This window comes from Bos mutus, chromosome 8 (genome assembly GCF_027580195.1).
Source record: "Bos mutus isolate GX-2022 chromosome 8, NWIPB_WYAK_1.1, whole genome shotgun sequence".
NCBI lineage: Eukaryota > Metazoa > Chordata > Mammalia > Artiodactyla > Bovidae > Bos > Bos mutus.
The window spans coordinates 29,603,271-29,622,895 of record NC_091624.1 but is presented as its reverse complement, the minus strand read 5'-3'; the positions used below and the strand labels follow the sequence as shown (position 1 = coordinate 29,622,895).

The window sequence follows — 19,625 nt, the reverse complement described above, 5'->3', positions numbered from 1 at the left end:
TCCTCCTTGGCCCACACCCAAGTGTTTCTCTCTGCATGTGAAAAGTGAAAAGAAAGTGAAGTCTCTCAGTTTTGTCTGACTCTTTGCTACCCTGTGGACAGTAGCCTACCAGGCTCCTCCCTCCATGGGATTCTCCAGGCAAGAATACTGGAGTGGGATGCCATTTCTTTCTCCAGGGGATCTTCCTGATCCAGGGATGGGACCCAGGTCTCCCGTATTGCAGGCAGACCTCTGAGCCATATGATGCTGCTGCTGCTGCTAAGTCGATTCAGTCATGTCCGACTCTGTGCGACCCCACAGACGGCAGCCCACCAGGCTCCCCTGTCCCTGGGATTCTCCAGGCAAGAACACTGGAGTGGGTTGCCATTTCCTTCTCCAATGCATGAAAGTGAAAAGTGAAAGTGAAGTCGCTCAGTCGTGTCCGACCCTCATCGACCCCATGGACTGCAGCCCACCAGGCTCCTCCGTCCATGGGATTTTCCAGGCAAGAGTACTGGAGTGGGGTGCAGTGTTCTTGCCTAGAGAATCCCAGGGACGGGGGAGCCTGGTGGGCTGCCATCTATGGGGTCGCACAGAGTCGGACATGACTGAAGCGACTTAGCAGTAGTAGCAGCAGTAGGAAGCATTACTATGAACAAAGTTAGTGGAGGTGATGGAATTCTGGCTGAGCTATTTCAAATCCTAAAAGATGATGCTATTGAAGTGTTGCTGCACTCAATATGCCAGCTAATTTGGAAAACTGAGTAGTGGCCACAGGACTGGAAAAGGTCAGTCTTCATTCCAATCCCAAAGAAGGGTAATGCCAAAGAATGTTCAAACTACTGCATAATTGTGCTCATTTCACATGCTAGCAAGGTAATGCTCAAAATCCTTCAAGCTAGGCTTCAACAGTATGTGAACTGAAAACTTCCAGATGTAAAGCTGGATTTAGAAAAGGAACCAAAGGGGGAACCAGAAATCAAATTGCCAACATCCATTGGATCATAGAAAAAGCAAGAGAATTCCAGAAAGACATCTGCTTCATTGACTATGCTATAGTTTTTGCCTGTGTGGATCACAACAAACTGTGGAAAATTCTTAAAAATTGGGAATACCAGACCACCTTACCTGCCTCCTGAGAAACCTGTGTGCAGGTCAAGAAGCTACAGTTAGAACCAGACATGGAACAACAGACTGGTTCCAAACTGGGAAAGGAGTACATCAAGGCCGTACACTGTCACCCTTCTTATTTAATTTATATACAGAATACATGATGCAAAATGCCCAGGCTGGATGAAGCTCAAGCTGGAATCAAGATTGCTGGGAGAAATATCAGTAACCTCAGATAAGCAGATGACACCACCCTAATGGAACAAAGTGAAGAGGAACTAAAGAGCCTCTTAATGAAGGTGAAAGAGGAGAGTGAAAAAGATAGATTAAAACTCAATGTTCAAAAAACTAAGATCATGGCATCTAGTCCATCACTTCATGGCAAATAGATGGGGGAAAAAACGGAAACAGTGACACTGTTTTCTTGGGCTCCAGAGTCACTGAGGATGGTGCCTGCAGCCATGAAATTAAAAGATGCTTGCTCCTTGGAAGAAAAGCTACGACAAACCTGCTGCTACTGCTGCTGCTAAGTCACTTCAGTCATGTCCAACTCTGTGTGACCCTATAGATGGCAGCCCACTAGGCTCCTCTGTCCCTGGGAGTCTCCAGGCAAGAATACTGGAGTGTGTTGCCATTTCCTTCTCCAATATGACAAACCTAGACAGCTTATTAAAATACAGAGACATCACTTTGCCAACAAAGGTCCATCTAGTCAAAGCTATGGTTTTTCCAGTAGTCAGATACAAATGCGAGAGTTGGACCCTAAAGAAGGCTGAGCACCAAAGAACTGAAGTTTTCAAACTGTGATGCTGGAGAAGACTCTTGAGAGTTCCTTAGACAGCAAGGTGATCAAACCAGTCAATCTTAAAGGAAATGAACTCTGAATATTCACTGGAAGGACTGATGCTGAAGCTCTAATACTTTGGCCACCCGAGACGAAGAGCTGACTCATTGGAAAAGACCCTGATGTGAGACGGATTGAAGGCAGGAGAAGGGGACAGCAGAGGATGAGATGGTTGGATAGCACCATTGACTCAATGGACATGAGTTTGAGCAAACTCTGGGAGAGTGAAGGACAGGGAAGCCTGGTTTGCTCCAGTCCATGGGGTTTCAAAGAGTCAGACATGACTCAACTACTGAAAAACAACAGTGTACATTTTGTGTGTAGTTAAACTTCACTGCATTTCCACTGGTACCAATAAATAACTGCTATGAGAAGGCTGGTAGTACCAGCCTTCACACCTCACTGCTTTTTTTGTATGCTTTATTTTCTAAATTATATGATTTCATGCATTTTTGGTTTTTTCTTTTTGTTATCATAGTTACTATCAAATGGCTTTTTACTGAGGATGTAGTCTGTGCCAAGTATGGTGATGAACACTTCATATGCATTATTGGACCCAGTTCTCTCAATAAACCTCTGAAGTAGGTACCATTATTGCCTCCTTTTTACAGATGAGAAAACTGAGGCACCATAATAAGGAATATATCCAGGGTTACAAAGTCAATTAGTGGCATTGCTAGGATTCAAACCATGATTTAACTCCAAAATATAAGCTTTAAAATTTTTGGCAAACTAAACATAAAACTTATTATTTTAGCCATTTTACAATTCAGTGGTGTTTAATACATTCACATTTTTTGCAACCGTCACTATTAGTCCTAGAAAATTTTTGTCACTCTAAAAGGTAACCTCATACCTATCAAGCAGTCACTCCTCATTCCTCCCCCAACCCCTTATCTGTTTTCTGTCTCTTAAGGATTTGCCTATTCTGGACATTTCATAAATGGAATTATATAATAGGGGATCTTTTGTGTCTGTTTTCTTCCACTTTTCATAGTGTTTTCATGATTCATTCATGTTGTAGCAGGTATCAGTACTTCATTTCCTTTTTTGACCAAATGTTAACCATTGCAGCACATTTAGTTTATCTATTAATCAGTTGGTGCACATTTGGTTGTTTCCACTTTTTGTCTATTGTGAAGCTCTAATATGAACATTCAGGTAGAAGGTTTTGTTTGAACACCTGCTTTCAATTCTTTTGGATAAAAATTATAGGCTTTTGATCATAAGCCTCTGTTGACTCCAAGAAGGAAAAGAACAGATATCTTAAAATCTTCATTCAACAAATATTTACTGAGAACCTACTATTCAGCTACCTAGAATGCTAAGCACTGGGAATGTAAGTTACAATGAATAAGACAGACATCATCCCTGCCCTCCTCAGGAATGACAGAAAACTGAGTAAGTTAGTAAAACACAGACCTGGCAGCAGTTATGATTAAAGGTTCCTTTTTCATTTGCTATTAAAGGGAAGTCAAAGCCGGTAATGATGCATCTGAGCAAGATGCAAGATGCTATAATGGAATGCTTTTGGATGCAAGAAACTAGTACAACTAAGACTAGTTTAAAGGTGAAAACTATTCTCTTCACCTCCACTGAAAGTATCCTAGTCAAAGTCACTATCATCACCTTTTCCCTGTAGCTCTGCAGGAATCTTCAGCTTGGGTTGCCTCCAGTACTCTTGCCTGGCAAATCCTATGGATGGAGGAGCCTGGTAGGCTGCAGTCCATGGGGTCCCAAAGAGTCAGACACGACTGAGCGACTTCACTTTCACTTTTCACTGTCATACATTGGAGAAGGAAATGGCAACCCACTCCAGTGTTCTTGCCTGGAGAATCCCAGGGACAGGGGAGCCTGGTGGGCTGCCGTCTCTGGGGTCGCACAGAGTCGGACACGACTGAAGCGACTTAGCAGCAGCAGCAGCAGCTCTTAGAATAAAGACCATTTATTGCCTTGTGTGTGTGTGTGCTTAGTCGCTCAGTCATGTCTGACTCTTTGTGATCCCATGGACTGTAGCCTGCTAGGCTCCTCAGTCCATGGGAATTCTCCAGGCAAGAATATAGGAGTGGGCTGCCATGCCCACCTCCCAGGGATCTTTCCAACCCAGGGATCGAACCCAGGTCTTCTGCATTGCAGGTAGATTCTTTACCATCTGAGCCACCAGGGAAGCCCATTTACTGCCTTACATAAGTCTGAGGTAGGAAGTTTCCTGATTGTGATAAGTCAGCAGCTCCACAGCATCAAGGAACTAGGTTTTCTCTATCCTTCTGCTCTGCAATCTTCATCATCTTCATAGTCACAATAAGGATAAGCAACTTGAGGGATCATGTCTTCCTACATAACAAGGACCAAAGTACAGAAGTGGAAAGATGGCAGATCCCACCAAAAAAAAAAAAAAGTTCCCTCTAAGAAATTCTCCAGAATACTTCCCCAGGTCTGTTCTGCCAGATTTGCACCAAAAGCCTATTCCTACAGCAACCATGGTAGGGGAATGGCAGTACAAAGAGTGATTTAAGATTAATCAAGTTTGAGGCTGGAAAAGGGCCCAGTTCCCCAATGGGTCAAACAGCTACCTGATGCACCAACAAAACACACTTTTGGGAAAGTGTAAGAGAGAAAGGAAGAGTTGTAATATAGGCGATGTATAAAAGTGTCTCCATGAGTGCCTAAGCAAGAATTCCTGGAGAAAGTCCAATTCATGTTCTCCTCTGAACTTCAAGGCCTCAACTGAATAAAACAACCAACCAACCAAACAAAACAAAAACAAAAACCTTAAATCTCAACATGTCCAAGACTGAACTTATGAGTCTCATCAAAGTGGTCTCTTCTAATGCTTTCTTTGTGAATAGCACCACCATTCCAGTTGTAAGAGCCAGAAAAACGGGAGTCATCATATTCTTTTTCCTTACCAGCTGTGTCTGGTGCATCATTTAGTCCATATAACCTCCAAAATAGCTCTTGGATCTACTACTACTCTCTTCACCTCCACTGACAGCATCCTACTCCAAGTCACTATCATCACGTTTTCCCTGTAGATCTGCAGGAATCTTCAGCTTGGTTTCCCTGCATCCAATTTGACCTCCCACCAACATAGTTCTCCACATTATAGCTAAGCAGGCCTTATTAAACACATACTCATGCTTAAAGTTTGCTTCCCGATGCTCCTGGAATAAAGACCAAAATAAGGCCCTTCCCCAACTCTTCAGTCTGGAGAAGGAAATGGCAACCCTCTCCAGTGTTTTTGCCTGGAGAATCCCGGGGCAGAGGAGCCTGGTGGGCTGCTGTCCTGGTGGGCTGCACAGAGTCGGACACGACTGAAGATACTTAGCAGCAGCAGCGGCAACTCTTCAGTCAATTCAGTCGCTCAGTCGTGTCCGATTCTTTGCGACCCCACGGACTTCAGCATGCCAGGCTTCCCTGTCTATCACCAACTCCCGGAGCCTACTCAAACTCATGTCCATCGCATCAGTGATGCCAACTCCCCAACTCTTAGCAATTCATTTAACTGGTGTTCTTTGAGCTTTCCACCCCACCTCAGACTTGTGCACTTGCCATTACTCCTGGCCCTTGTTATCCTTCATATCTCAGCTTAACCGTCATTCCCATGGGAAAGCCTCTCCAAGCTTCTTAAGTAGGTCATAGAGAAGTCTGTGCTTTTCCTTCAGGGCACTTTTCTGCCTTAAAACTAAAATCTTCCGAAACAGGGAGCTAGTATCTCCTACAACATAACACCTTCACATAGTAAGTATACATTATATAGTTTTCGAATCAATATATACACTTCAAAGAAGAGTGGACGATGATAAATGTGGACCGAGTCTCAGGTAAAACACAAATGCGGGCCGTGACCCACCAGCATGGCCCAGCAGCCTGGACCACAAGATTCGTTGCTCCTCCCAGCAGCTCCGCCCCTTGGGTCCAGCCCCTCCCTGCTGAGTCGTGGGGCGGGGCATAGAGGTCGCCTGACGTGACAGCAGCCGGCCTCTGATTGGGCTTCCAGGCGTGCCGGCTAGGAAAGGGGGCGTGCCCTCGTGCGCTGATTGGCTGGTGGGAAGCAGCTAGGCGGGCGGCGGCGGCCGCGGTGCGGGGGCGGGCGCTGGGAGGGACGGGACTGGGCAGGGCAGGGCTGGGAGGGCAGTAGCTGCGGGTAGGATGGGTCCTCATCGCCGGCTTCGCTGAGACTCGCTCGCGTGGGCTGCCCGCGGCGGGCCCGCAGTGGCCGCGGCGGCATGAAGGGCGCTCTGGGAAGTCCTGTGGCTGCGGCTGCCGCAGGCGCCGCGATGCAGGAGAGTTTCGGCTGCGTCGTGGCCAACCGCTTCCACCAGCTGCTAGACGATGAGTCTGACCCGTTCGACATCCTGCGCGAGGCCGAACGCCGGCGCCAGCAGCAGCTGCAGCGCAAGAGGCGCGACGAGGCGGCGGCGGCGGCGGCCGGGGCTGGCAACCGCGGCGGCAGGAGCCCGGCTGGGGCCTCGGGCCACAGACCCGGCGCGGGCGGCGGCCGGAGGGAGTCCCAGAAGGAGCGCAAGAGCCTCCCGGCCCCCAGCTCGCAACAGCCAGATAGCCCAGGGGGCGGCCCGCAGCCGCCCGGTATGCGCGCCCAGCCCGGCACCTGAGTGTCCCAGGGTGGGCGCGGTGGGCGGGAGGGGAAGGAGAATGGGGTCATGGAGGTCACTCCTCCTCAGCCGCCCCAGGACCTGCTACTGCGAGACTGGGGTCGCTGGAACCTGTTCCAGAAAGGGAAGGGGGCGCTGGGAAGAGTTGACCGAAGTTAAGGGTCCCAGTGGCTGAGGAAGGTGGGAAAAAGGACAGGGTGGGGGGAGTGTCATGCCCCTTCTGGCCTTTCCCAGTCCCTTCTGGGAGCGAAGGAGAGTGCCGGCTTGGAGTAGGGGGTTTCTGAACGGTGGGACTGAGCCTTTACAAGTTGGGCAAAGTTGAGGGATATTTCTTGGGTGGTGTATGAGGGCGAACACTGGGTTCGCTGCCCCAGGGCTCTCAGATCTAAAACTAGCAGGGACCTTCTCCATCCTCCAGCCCAACCTCTGCAAGATTCGCGTCGGGAGGCGAAAAGAAGCGTCGTGGGAAGGAGGGAGGGGAGCGCCTCTTAGGGAGAATGGAGGAGGGCGCACCCGGCCGCTGAGGGTGGCGGCGAGAACTCGGGGTGTGTGAAAGGATCGCCGGGGTGAGGAGCTAGGGCCTCTGTGATGGAGGGAAGGCCTGGGTGACCGCGGGGGTGGGCTGTGACGTCAGAGCCGCGAGCAGAATGCGGCGGGGGTTGACGCGGGGTCCCCGGCGCCTTCCAAGCTCTGTGCCTTCACCCATCCACCTCCCTTACGGTGGCTTACAACAGTCATCCCGCACGGGTTTTTCAATACATCAAGTAGTGTTGATGGCTTGTGTAACTTGCCATTAACTCAGGCTGCTTTAAGAAAAGCGGTTTTAACCTTTTCAACAAGAATATTCAAAGTTCCCCACTCCCTGCTTAGCCAGAATGGCCAGTGCAAAGCTTGGTGTACTCCTGACTGCACCTAGGCATGGATGGTGCTTAAGAGTCGTTTCCCACCTGAACTGCTTCAGTGGTAAAGCCTCCAAGATTCCACCTGTGTTTCCTCTGTTTTCCAAAAATAAAATAGTGGTCCTAAGGTTTCCGAAAAAAGTTTTCAGATGCATGATTCGACCACGCCAGCCAGTGTTTGGCAGTGTATTCAACTTGGCTTTACTGGCTTGTTCCTTGCTTGATAAAAATTGTCAGCCCAGTCCTGAGAGAATAATTCCTGACTTGATTGTTGGGGCCTTGACTTCTGCAGCTAGGTAATGTTTACCTTTATCTGTGCAAAGTTCAATCCAGCAATATCTCTTGAGAATCAGAAAATTAAATTATAATATTGACAATTATTTTAAATGCTGTTGGGATATCCCAAGATTTCTTGATAGGCAATTACATATATGAGCCTATTTAAACAGTGAGTGAGACTTGAGATATATTGTATATTTTGTATATGTTCTATTTTTCTCTTAAATCTATTTAGATAAATATCATAGTAATAAAAGAATTGGACAGGCTAAGCTATTTTTTAGGAAGTGAAAATATGTATTGTCTTTTAGTGAGAAACGGAATTTAGTTTTCTGTTAATGTATTGCTTTTTAACCTTTTTACTAGTAAAATTGTCATGCATTTTGTTGTATTTTAAACAATTCAGAAGTGTATGAAGTAAAGTGAAAATCCATACTTTTCTTACTGTTAACACTTTGTATTTACACATATAAACTCAGTTGCACCCTGCATTTAGCATAATAAATAAACTTAGCATTATAATGTAGTATGCTAATAACTTTTTCTGTCAATTGTTTATAATCCAGGTCATCTGGGTTTTGAGATCTGTATTAAAGAATTTTAGTTAATTTTGTAGTTAGAATGGAAGTTTTGTAGTTCTAGTTCTTTTTCAAGTGTGTTATTTCAGGAGCAAACAGGTCATTAATTTCCATTTGTGCAGTTACTATACTGAATTTATCTGTAATGGGTGTTAGAGAGCTTCCCTCTTAAGGTTTTGTAACCCTAATTGATATGGACTGTACTTCTCTAACACTCAAGTTTTTAAAGTTTATTTGGCTATTAAAAGTGAATACTTAGTGTAGACAAGAGTCAAAGTCAAAACAAGTTTGACATATAACAGAAACATTAATCACAAAAGAATGTGAAAATCATAAGATTTTCCCATAGAAATAGATTTTTAATATCCTTCACTATTTGACAATATAGACCCTTACTCAAAAAATGTATTCTTTAAGTCTTCAGAGGCTGTTTCAGCTTTGCTTTTCCTGGCCTTTCAGAAATTCTCCAAGTCAAAGCTCAACTTTATTTCAGGGAAATTGCACTGTAAATTTTACAGTATTCTGTCTCTTTATGTGGGCTGGGGTTAGATCAGTGATCAAACTGCATATGCCAGCCTTTATTTCGAAAGGGCTAGTAAAATTCAGTGTTTGCATTATCCACTTGGAGCTGCTGATCCAGCACAGAACGACTAGCTTCAGTTGCAGTCCTGATCTCTTAGTAGTAAGTTGTGGGAAAAACTGGACCTCTATTATCTTTGTTTTTTGGATTTTGGAAAGAAAATGAAATGTTTGCAGGGTATTGATAATTATTCTAATAAATTGCCAGGTCATATTTAATGCTTTTCAGCTTATACACAGAAGCTTTGGAAGATGCTGTAGTATAAAGTATGTAGCAAATGTCATTTTAAGTTTTGAATGATGAATTCCAAATTTAATTGATACAGTTTTAAAAATAACTGAAAACTGGAAGGTGGAAATAAGCTCTTAAGTGTGGTTAAGTGGAGATATTTAGTATAAGTTATAGGTTATGGATAGGAAATTTGAAACTGTATTAAAATAACTTTTTACATTGAGGGGAAAGTATTATTACTGTTGAGGTACTTGCTGATGGCTATTATGTCATAGTCTATTACAGTTTTCAACTTGTTAGTTAACTTTCATAATAACATTTTTGCCTTACATTTTAAATGCCTCTTCCAAATTTGATATCTCTTAGTAACGTGTGCCCTTGGATATGGCTTTGCGTACTCCTGGACAGCTGGGTATGAGTGTTAGTCTCTGTTTTGTTTCTGAAATAAAAGCATAATGCTTTATTTATGATAACATCTTTCCTGTATCCTAAACATGTCACAAGTTTAGATTGTGGCTTCAGGATTCAAATCAGATTTGAGCATTTCCTAGGTTAATGGGACATTAACTTAAGATTGAACTTAGGTCTGTTGTGTAACATTTCACATTTCAAGTAATTAACTAACAAATAATAAATTGTACAGTTTTGTGTTAGTGATGTTGCAAACATGATTTTTGCTTTAAAATGAGATCAGTAAGCTATTGAAACTAGGTTAATATTTACATGTGCCTTCTTTATAAACTTTTGATAGAAAATATTAAATGGGAAAATAGAATACAGGTAAACATATATTCCTTAAGAGTCTTGAGTATCTCCTAAATAAGAAAGGAACCCAGTAGTTTAAATAATACCCATTAATGGAAATACATTTAATATATTTTACAACCATACAATGAATGTGAACGGTGACTTATACCAAGAAAAATCGAAGCTACTAAAATAAAAGTTATATATAATATTTGAGATGGAGACCTACTAAATGTATACAAGGGAAGAATAAACATATTTTTGGAAGATTATTTAAGAAGTAACAATGTTCTTCATAATACATTGATTTTACCAAATAATAGATGCCTTAAGACATAGACTCTGCTGAAAATTTTTAAAGTGTCAAAACTGAGAAGGGTAAAGGGAGAATAGAGATGACTGGAGTGGCCCCAGCCCCAGGCTCCTCAGTGCCGGCCTCTCCATGGACAGGAGATACCCCTTCAAATGCTGGCCGGCCCTTACATGAGTTGGCAAATACCAACTTGGCCTCATATTTGAGAAGTGTGATTATGAATATATAAATCCCATCAAAGAACAGGAAAATCTGTTTTCAAATGAGAATAATTATAATGGTACAAACTATTTAAAAATGAAAAGTGTATTAGGTAATGAATGATAAACTATAGGTGGGATTCCAAACACAGGGTATTTGTCTTTTACTTTTCTGGAAAGACCTTAACTACCATGTTTTGATAAAGCTGCTCTTGTGAAATGTAGTTGATATATATCTTCAGTAGCTATCACAAAGTCATTGTGAGACACTTAATTGTAGGTTAGTTGCTATAGTTTATCTTATCATATTTTCTAGGACATAAGGGAAAGCATATGCTTCAATGGTAATGTCAAAGTTTTATTAAAAGACAACTCTGGGCAGTAGTAATATCAGCAACTTTTTTTCTCTCTAAAGTTTTTCAAACTTCCCAAATATTCCTATGACATTGATTTCTAGAAAAGTGAAATTTAAAAGTACCTGTAATAATGTGCTGCTGCCGACTTTGGTTCTAGTTCTTCCCTTTGATTTCTCCCTCTCAGGCCAGAAGCGAACTCTCAGAAGAGGGGAGCCGCAAGGATGGAGTGATAGCCGAGGGACAGAGGTGACGCTTGATAGAGCAGAGCGGAGATCCTACAGGGAATATCGACCCTATGACACCGAGAGGCAGGCGGATTTTCCACCTGAGAAGTTTACAGATGAAAAGTAGGTACTGCAGACCTCAGCTTGGAGGGTTGGAGGAACCAGAAGGATTTTCAGAGAACTATGAGCCTTTGCAAACTTTTGGTGGTGCCAGTCCTGGGAATAGTTTGCCAATCTAAGTAACAAGTCATACGGCTTTAGGTAACACATGAAGGATCTCCCATTGGTTCAGGAAATGATTACAAAATAAAAAGTGGATAATTTTTTGATAACTTTGAAAGACATTCTTATAACAAACTCTACAGGAGTATGCTAAATTTTCTTTTGAAGTTTAGCCCAGAGATATAATTATGTTCTTGATTTAGTAGAACTAATTTGGACCACTAATGAATTTAAACAAATTTATGATGAAATTTGACCAAAAAACTGATAGAATGTGTAATGCCAGTTTAAGGCTTCCATGCCTTCTCTAGAGAGTGCTCTGACCTGGAAGATGGTCTCAGGCTGATATAGTCTGAGTAACGTGGCAGTATGTGGGCTATCATACCCACCTGAACGCAGGAAGCAGTTCTTAATGTCTTATGCTTAGTATTAACAGGATGGATACTTGCTGCCTCAAGTTTTTAATTATTAAACCTACATAGCACTGGATTTAGGTTAAAACAAAACTACTTGTGAATCACATTTAAAGGAATAGAAAGTTTAAAAAGCTAAAAGAGACTAGAATAATGTACAGTTTAATGTCAAGGGATCTGTTGTTCCCAAAGTCTTTTAACTTCTTGACTATGTATTTCATTACACATTCAAAACAGAGATGGTATATCTGCCACCATGTTAGAGGATGAAGGCAAGAGAAAGGTTTAATTCTGCTTTTTGGGGGTGATTAGTTCAAATTAGCTATGCAACCACTATATTCTGCTTGCTTACAGAAAGCCTTCTAGATCAGAGCTGCTTATTGGGGAAGCATTTGTGTATTTCCCCCCTACTTCAGGGATTTATTCTGTGGAAATAAATTATAAGTCAAGTTTCCAGCTTTTTTAGTAGCAAAATTATGAGTTTTTTTTAAAGGATAAGTATATATTAACATGAAAAAAATGCCTTATTGAGGGATGATTTACAGAAAGTTGCAAGAATTGTATAAAGAAATCCCCGTATATCCTCGTCCAGATTCTCCAAAAACTTTTTACCACCTTTTCTTTATCATACTCCTCCCTTCCTCTCTCCTTCTCTTTCTCCTTTTCTCTCTCTGTTACACACACACACACACACACACACACATCTTTTTTCTTTGGCTTTTGAGAGTAAGATGCAGGAATGTTTCCTAAAAACATGGTTCAGTTATCAAACTCATTAACATTGCTGCAATACTTATTATCTAATTATCTGAATCATGTAATCTATAGACTACTCAAACTGTACCAATTGTCCTATTAATATCCCTTTCAGTTCAGTTCAGTCACTCAGTCATGTCTGACTCTTTGCAACCCCATGAGTTCACCCAAACCCATGTCCATCGAGTCGGCGATGCCATCCAGCCATCTCATCCTCTGTCGTCCCCTTCTCCTCCGGCCCCCAATCCCTCCCAGCATCAGGGTCTTTTCCAATGAGTCAACTCTTCGCATGAGGTGGCCAAAGTTTTGGAGTTTCAGCTTCAGGATCAGTCCTTCCAGTGAACACCCAGGACTGATCTCCTTTAGGATGGACTGGTTGGATCTCCTTGCAGTCCAAGGGACTCTCAAGAGTCTTCTCCAACACCACAGTTCAAAAGCATCAATTCTTCGGTGCTCAACTTTCTTCACAGTCCAACTCTCACATCCATACATGACCACTGGAAAAACCATAGCCTTGACTAGATGAACCCTTGTTGGCAAAGTAATGTCTCTGCTTTTTAATATGCTAGCAAAAGGAAAAAATCAGTTCAGAGTCCAGGAATGTGCATTACATTTACTTATTTATTTATTTAGGCTGCTTTGGGTCTTTGTTGTGGTACATGGGGACTTCTCTCATTGGGGCACACGGGCTTCTCATTGCAGAGCATGGGCTCTAGAGTGTACTGGCTCTCCAGCTGGGCTTAGTTGCCCCATGGCTTAGTTCCCCCTGACCAGGGATTGAACCCACATCCCCGGCATTAGAAGGCAAATTCTTAACCACTGTATCGCCAGCGAGGTTCCATGTATTGCATTTAGTCTTAAGACAGCTCTTTAGTTTTTCATTTATTTATGGAGTTGACATTTTTGAAGAACATGAACCAGTTATTCTGTAGAACAGTCCGGAGTTGAATTTGCCTGCTGTTTCCTCATGAGACAAGGTCCTGCATTTTGGCAGGGATACAATAGAAGTGTGATGGCTGTGTCCTTCCGTGTATCATATTAGGAATATGTAGGAAATGTTTACTTTCAAGGAAATTTGAAAATATATTTTGTGAAGTCTTGTACTATCAGAAAAGATAATTTTCCTCTTTTCTTAAAAAATACTTTTCATTTGATAAACAGCCATAAGATCTTTAATAAAAATAATTTTATAGTCACTTTAGAAAATTCAGAAAATGAATAAAATTAAAAAAAAAATTTAAACCACTCTTTTACCATTTGAGGTGACTACGGTTTAACTCTTCACCAGTGCATATACACTGAGTACTATATATTCTTTCTTTTCCACTTGACAAGTAGAAGTCATTAACGATGATGTCATGGACAGTGTTGGTGAGCATTTCTAATGGTTCTGTTATGATCTTTTGTTTGGAGTATTATAATGTAATTATTCCATTAGCGTTGGATCTTTGCTCAGCTTTTTGCTTCATGAATAATACTCAGTGAGCAGCCTTTTACACATACAAGGCCTTTCCTAGATGTAGTTCTTAAAGTAGGAATCCCAATTAGGGTCTTAAAGCAGTGGTTCTCCACTGTGTATCATGTATCCAAATCTGGGACCCAGTTGGTACTTCAGTATGAGGTTGGATTGGTACCTGTAGTGTGAAACAAACAAAAATTGGAGGGGACTATTAATCAGATCAGATGAGATCAGTCACTCAGTCGTGTCCGACTCTTTGCGACCCCATGAATCGCAGCATGCCAGGCCTCCCTGTCCATCACCAACTCCATAATGATAAATCACCACGCTAGTAACATGTCAGTTTATTCTGTTGCTGTTAATAGTAATCTATAAGAGCATTTCTCATAGCACTTTCTATAGACTTCAGTACGATAAAATTTGACCTTTATTTGATATCTATATATGTTTATTGGGCATGTTTATTGTATATAGGATTTCGATAATCTTAACAGACTACTTAATTCAGTCCTCTCAATTTATGGATAAGGATATGCCCAGAGTTTTAGTGGCATGGATTTTTATTCCCCTAGAGCAGAACATAGTTTTCACATAGAAGCAATAGCCATGGATGGTGCTGCAAGTAACTGTCGTGTGGCTTAGGTACAGAGATCAGCCGTGTCACTTGTATATATTCTGGGAATGCAGCTACTGTTTTTAATGCAGTAAGAATTTTTCTTTATTCTCCAAATGATGAACTCTTAAGTACACTCTTAGAACAGACTGTTAGGAAATTAGTCTGGATAATTATTCTGACTCCATACAGTTTGATTCTTTCTTTGGCTCTTTCTGCAGTTTACGTCTGGTCATTTAAAGTCAGCTCCAGTCCTAAAAGAATCACTTACTCAGAAGTCTAAATTTTTTTTCTTCCTCACCAGGAAGAATTTTTAAAACTTGTTCAGTTCAGTTCAGTTGCTCAGTCATGTCCCACTCTTTGCGACCCCATGGACTACAGCATGCCAGGCTTCCCTGTCCATCACCAACTCCTGGAGCCTTAAAACTTGTAGTAAAATGATAAAGAATCTGCCTGCCAATGTGGGAGATGCAAGAGATGCAGGTTCGATCCCTGGGTCAGAAAGATCCCTTGGAGTAGGAAATGGCAACCCACTCCAGTATTCTTGCCTGGAAAATGCCATGGACAGAGGAGTCTGGTGGGCTACAGTCCATGTGGTTGCAAAGAGTTGGACACAACTGAACATGCACACATGATGATGCATCACATGTTTTAAGTGTACAGTGCAGGGACATTAAATACATTCTAATTGTTGTGCAATCATCACCACTATCCATCTCCAGAAAATTTTTCATCTTCCCAAGTTATACCCATTAAACATTAACTCCCAATTTCTCCCTCCATAAACTTCATTCCCTTTACCTGTAAAACCTGTACTCATGTCTACTTATTGGAACTACGGTAAGAGAGTAATTACAGGGATGTAATAGATGGAGAAACTGGAAACAGCGAGAGACTTTATTTTTTTTGGCTCCAAAATCACTGCAGATGGTGACTGCCGCCATGAAATTAAAAGACACTTACTCCTTGAAAGGAAAGTTATGACCAACCTAGACAGCATATTAAAAAGCAGAGACATTACTTTGCTGACAAAGGTCCATCTAGTCAAGGCTATGGTTTTTCCAGTAGTCATGTATGGATGTGAGAGTTGGACTATAAAGAAAGCTGAGCACTGAAGAATTGATGCTTTTGACCTGTGGTGTTGGAAAAGACTCTTGAGAGTCCCTTGGACTGTGAGGAGATCCAACTAGTCCATCCTAAAGGAGATTAGCCCTGAGTGTTCATTGGAAGGACTGATGTTGAAGCTGAAACTCCAATACTTTGGCCACCTGATGCGAAGAGATGACTCATTTGAAAAGATGCTTTTCCTGATGCTGGTAAAGACTGAGGGGAGGAGGAGAAGGGGACGACAGAGGATGAGATGGTTGGATGGCATCACCAACTCAATTGACATGAGTTTGGGTGAACGCCGGGAGTTGGTGATGGACAGGGAGGCCTGGCATGCTGCAGTCTATGGGGTCACAAAGAGTCAGACACGACTGAGTGATTGAACTGAATTGAACTGAAAAGTGGGATGGGACGGTTGGCCCAGTGCAATATTGTTTTCTTTTTGCTTGTATGTCATGATAAAGCTTCCTAAGTGGAGTCGAGGATTCCTCAATGCTTACCAATCTATAAAAAATAGAGGATATCTTTTATAAGAAGGGAATTATAAGGAAGCACTTGAGAATACTTTTAATTGGGATGGGGTAGAGGTGGGGTAAACCTGTGGGATAAAGAAAAATTATTTAAGGGATTAAAATAAACCAGACCACAAAGCTGTTTTGGGGACCAGTTTCAGTTACTATCATATTTTTAATGAATTTGTTATTTTATCAGTATCTGATCTAGATTTCATGTACATTTAAACCTAATTTTTACTCACATTATTTTCCACATATGGTTTTATGCTCCATTTCCTCTCAGTTTTTAGGTAGACTCCTTTTACGGCCCTGTCGAGCTTCCCGGTTAAGAACTTACTGTTACTTTTCATTTATTATTGTTTTAGAACTCTGCTTTAGATATTTACTGTAATGTGGAATCATATTCTACAATAGTCTCCATTTAAAATTTTGGTTTTGGTCAGAGGAGGTGGGAGACAGAAAAAGCCAACTTGGGAAACTGATTTAGGGTGATGTTTCTTGAAAGAGACTGGCATAAAGTTAATGATCAGTGCTTCTGTATTTTTTCATCTTTTTGAGTAAGGAGAATTGTGAATTTTGTGTTTTTATCCACGATCTATAGTAGCTTTTTAAGGTAACATTTTCAGCCCTAAAAGTAGACTGAAATACATCTCCAGTTCTGGTGTTTGAGCCACTAATGTCACTAGATTTCAATAAGTAATTTGTTGCTTTCAATGTTTTTCAAAGTCTTGACAAATTAAAAATATATATAATTTATCTTATTAACGTAAGGTTTAACAATGAAAAAGATGAGATTCTTCCTGCAGAAGCTTTGAGTCTAATGGAGGAGAAACAAGTTCCTATAAAGAGTGACTGTGACCCGGTGGCAGCCAAGAGCAGAGTGAGGAGAAGCGCACAGTCAGGCCCTGGATCCAGGGGGTGTGGCGGGGGAAGAGTGAGAAAAGGCAGATTCTTTGGATACTTCTGTGATGTGAGTTAGGGACCATAGGGGGAGCATAACACTAATCCCTTGGTTAGTGTTGGTCATGTATCTTCAGGGACATGAGGTGACACGGAGAAATGTCCAGGAAGTAACTGTCTTTATGACCTGGAATCAGAGAGACCCCCAAATGAGAGACACAGGGGCACATGAAAGGGTCACATATCAATAGCATAGAGATGAGGATGGTGTGTGCAGGAGTGGGGAGGCGGGAATGCTGATATTCTTAGACAGATGGGTGGGTATCCAGAAGAAGGGTATCCAAGACATGTTCCTTAAAAAGACAAGGTATGGAACCTTTCTTTTTTTTTTTAATTTTATTTTATTTTTAAACTTTACAATATTGTATTGGTTTTGCCAAATATCGAAATGAATCCGCCACAGGTATACATGTGTTCCCCATCCTGAACCCTCCTCCCTCCTTTCTTTATATGTGACTGCAGTCCCTGGCTCCAAGAAGTCGAATTGGGTACCCAAGAAACAGGATGAGTACCTTGTGAATGTTTGGATGTTACCTATTGCAAAAAGAACTTTTTAAGGACGAACAGGGAAAGGGAAGCCAGAAAGAGCAGAGGAAAACTAGTGGTTGGCAGTATCAAATGATGCATAGGGGTCAAATGACCTAGAGACACAAGTGGCTACTGGATTTAACAAGGACATCATCTTCAGCTATTTTCCTCATCTGTGGGCACTAGTTATAATGAATAAACTGTATGCCAAGAGCACAAACAGTGTCAAAGGTGGTATGTGCTCAGTAAAATTTAATTATTAATTTATTATTCAAGCCACAACATATGTTCTTTCCAACATACTATAGCCATAATGAACTTCTAGAATTTTTTTTTCCTCAAAAAAAAAAAAAAAAAGCCTTAGCTCTTTAATTCAGTTCACCACTTTTTATGGTACTCATTTCTTCCTAGACCGATTGACAGGTTTGATCGAGACAGACCACTGCGAGGACGTGGAGGCCCAAGAGGGGGCATGCGAAGCAGAGGCAGAGGTGGTCCTGGGAACAGAACTTTTGACGGTTTTGACCAGAGAGGGAAACGAGAATTTGAGAGATACGGTGGGAATGATAAAATGTAAGTTTCTTTGTAATACTATTGTCTCTTTAAGATCTTGATGTAATATATGGTGTGAATCTGTTGTATGTTAATATTTAGTTGACTTTATATTAGTATGCAATTATTCCTGAGGGAGCTGATCCTGGGACAGCTTTCTGATCAACTTTTCTAATTTGGAGATTGACTGGAGACAGGTTTCTAGTTTAAGGGAATACTTTTTCTTTGTCTAGAGCAAGCAAAACTGAAGACAACATGGGAGGATATGGAGTTCGCACCTGGGGATCAGGTAAAGATACCAGGTATGGTGCAAATATGTATCTTCTGTGAACCTGCAATTAAGTGGAAATATCTGGACCTTTGTTTGCCTGTCTTGAAGATTATGTCCTCTGTGGTATGCTTGTGGTGTCTTTATACTTGTGTGCTTTATATAGAAATTGAATTTAAGCTTTTGTTTCATGAGATAACTTTTAAAAACAGGTTTGCTATGTTGTAGTTAGCTTTGAAACCACTTTCAAAATTCTTTTGTCTTATTTAGCCAAGTAAATTTGTATATTTGTTCATATCCCAAGCATATGGCACTGTATATTTACCTATGCGTCTGATTGCTTTTTTAAATTACTAGATATTCTATACTTTATTTCTCTGTGACCTTCCAAAGTTTTTATATATATTGTATCTTGATCTTATAAAATTATTTGCAGATCCAAGCTCAATGACAAGTTCCACCTGAGGTTCAAATCTGGCATTTCTCTGAGGTTTTATGGTATCTCAGATTTGAACCGGTTTTGCTATTTAGGGGAGGTACTTAGTTCTGCTGTTTCTGTTATTTCAGGGCTGCAGGGAAATATGAGGAATGAGTTGCCCTAGGATGTGTTGTAGGGCAAGCTTTAAACAAGTTTGAAGGCTTGAGGAGATCAAGACTTCCACATTTCTTCTTTTGAAGAATTAAATTTTTTACATAAACTTATTTTTCTTAAATTTTTATCCTTAAAAAGAAATGTATACGATAACAGCAAATATAAAGTTAGATTTACTACCATTGCATATCTGTGTTGTCCTTGAAAAGAAACTTGTTAAATGTTTACAGATCATTTCATTTTATTTTACTGTGATAATATATTTTTTAAAATATACAAGTACCTTCTGAATCATCTGATTTACCACCTTATTTAATACTACCACCTCATTTCAGTTTGCATTTCAATTTAAAATCATTTTGGCTCCAAATGATTACTTACTCTAAGAGGTAAGTGTTGGCCTTGGAAGAGACCAAAATGTGCTCCTAGTAGGTGGTATGTCCCAATGTTACAATGACGCATATCCCAGGGCACTTACTTTAGATTGCTTTGTGAGTTACAAAGTCAAAGCTCTTAGGTGGTAATAATCTGTAATTGAATGTTTTTTTGTAGCATAAGACTTTAAATTCTTATTTAATACACTGAGATTTTGATTTGCCACCATGATATAGTCCAGTCATGTGCTTAGTCACTCAGTCATGTTCAATTCTTTGCAACCCCATGGACTGTAACCCGCCAGGCCCC

General features: G+C 41.3%; 2 protein-coding genes across 3 annotated transcripts in view; one reads left to right on the top strand and one right to left on the bottom strand.

Annotated features, from left to right (window-relative positions):
• Window positions 1-6,067: 6,067 nt before the first annotated feature.
• Window positions 6,068-19,625, top strand: part of HABP4 (hyaluronan binding protein 4) — a 34,873-nt gene continuing 21,315 nt past the window's right edge. Inside the window, exons 1-4 of one of the 2 annotated variants that reach the window (XM_014480913.2) lie at window positions 6,068-6,523; window positions 10,917-11,079; window positions 17,941-18,102; window positions 18,315-18,383. In XM_014480913.2, coding sequence (XP_014336399.2) covers window positions 6,163-6,523; window positions 10,917-11,079; window positions 17,941-18,102; window positions 18,315-18,383 — 755 coding nt within the window. In that variant the 5' untranslated portion in view covers window positions 6,068-6,162. The remainder of the gene's footprint in view (window positions 6,524-10,916; window positions 11,080-17,940; window positions 18,103-18,314; window positions 18,384-19,625) is intronic. The other variant, XM_070375310.1, reaches the window with a different exon arrangement.
• CDC14B (cell division cycle 14B) overlaps window positions 12,977-19,625 on the bottom strand; it is a 163,362-nt gene continuing 156,713 nt past the window's right edge. The window contains exon 13 of the mRNA XM_070375305.1: window positions 12,977-13,981. Coding sequence (XP_070231406.1) covers window positions 13,900-13,981 — 82 coding nt within the window. The 3' untranslated portion in view covers window positions 12,977-13,899. The remainder of the gene's footprint in view (window positions 13,982-19,625) is intronic.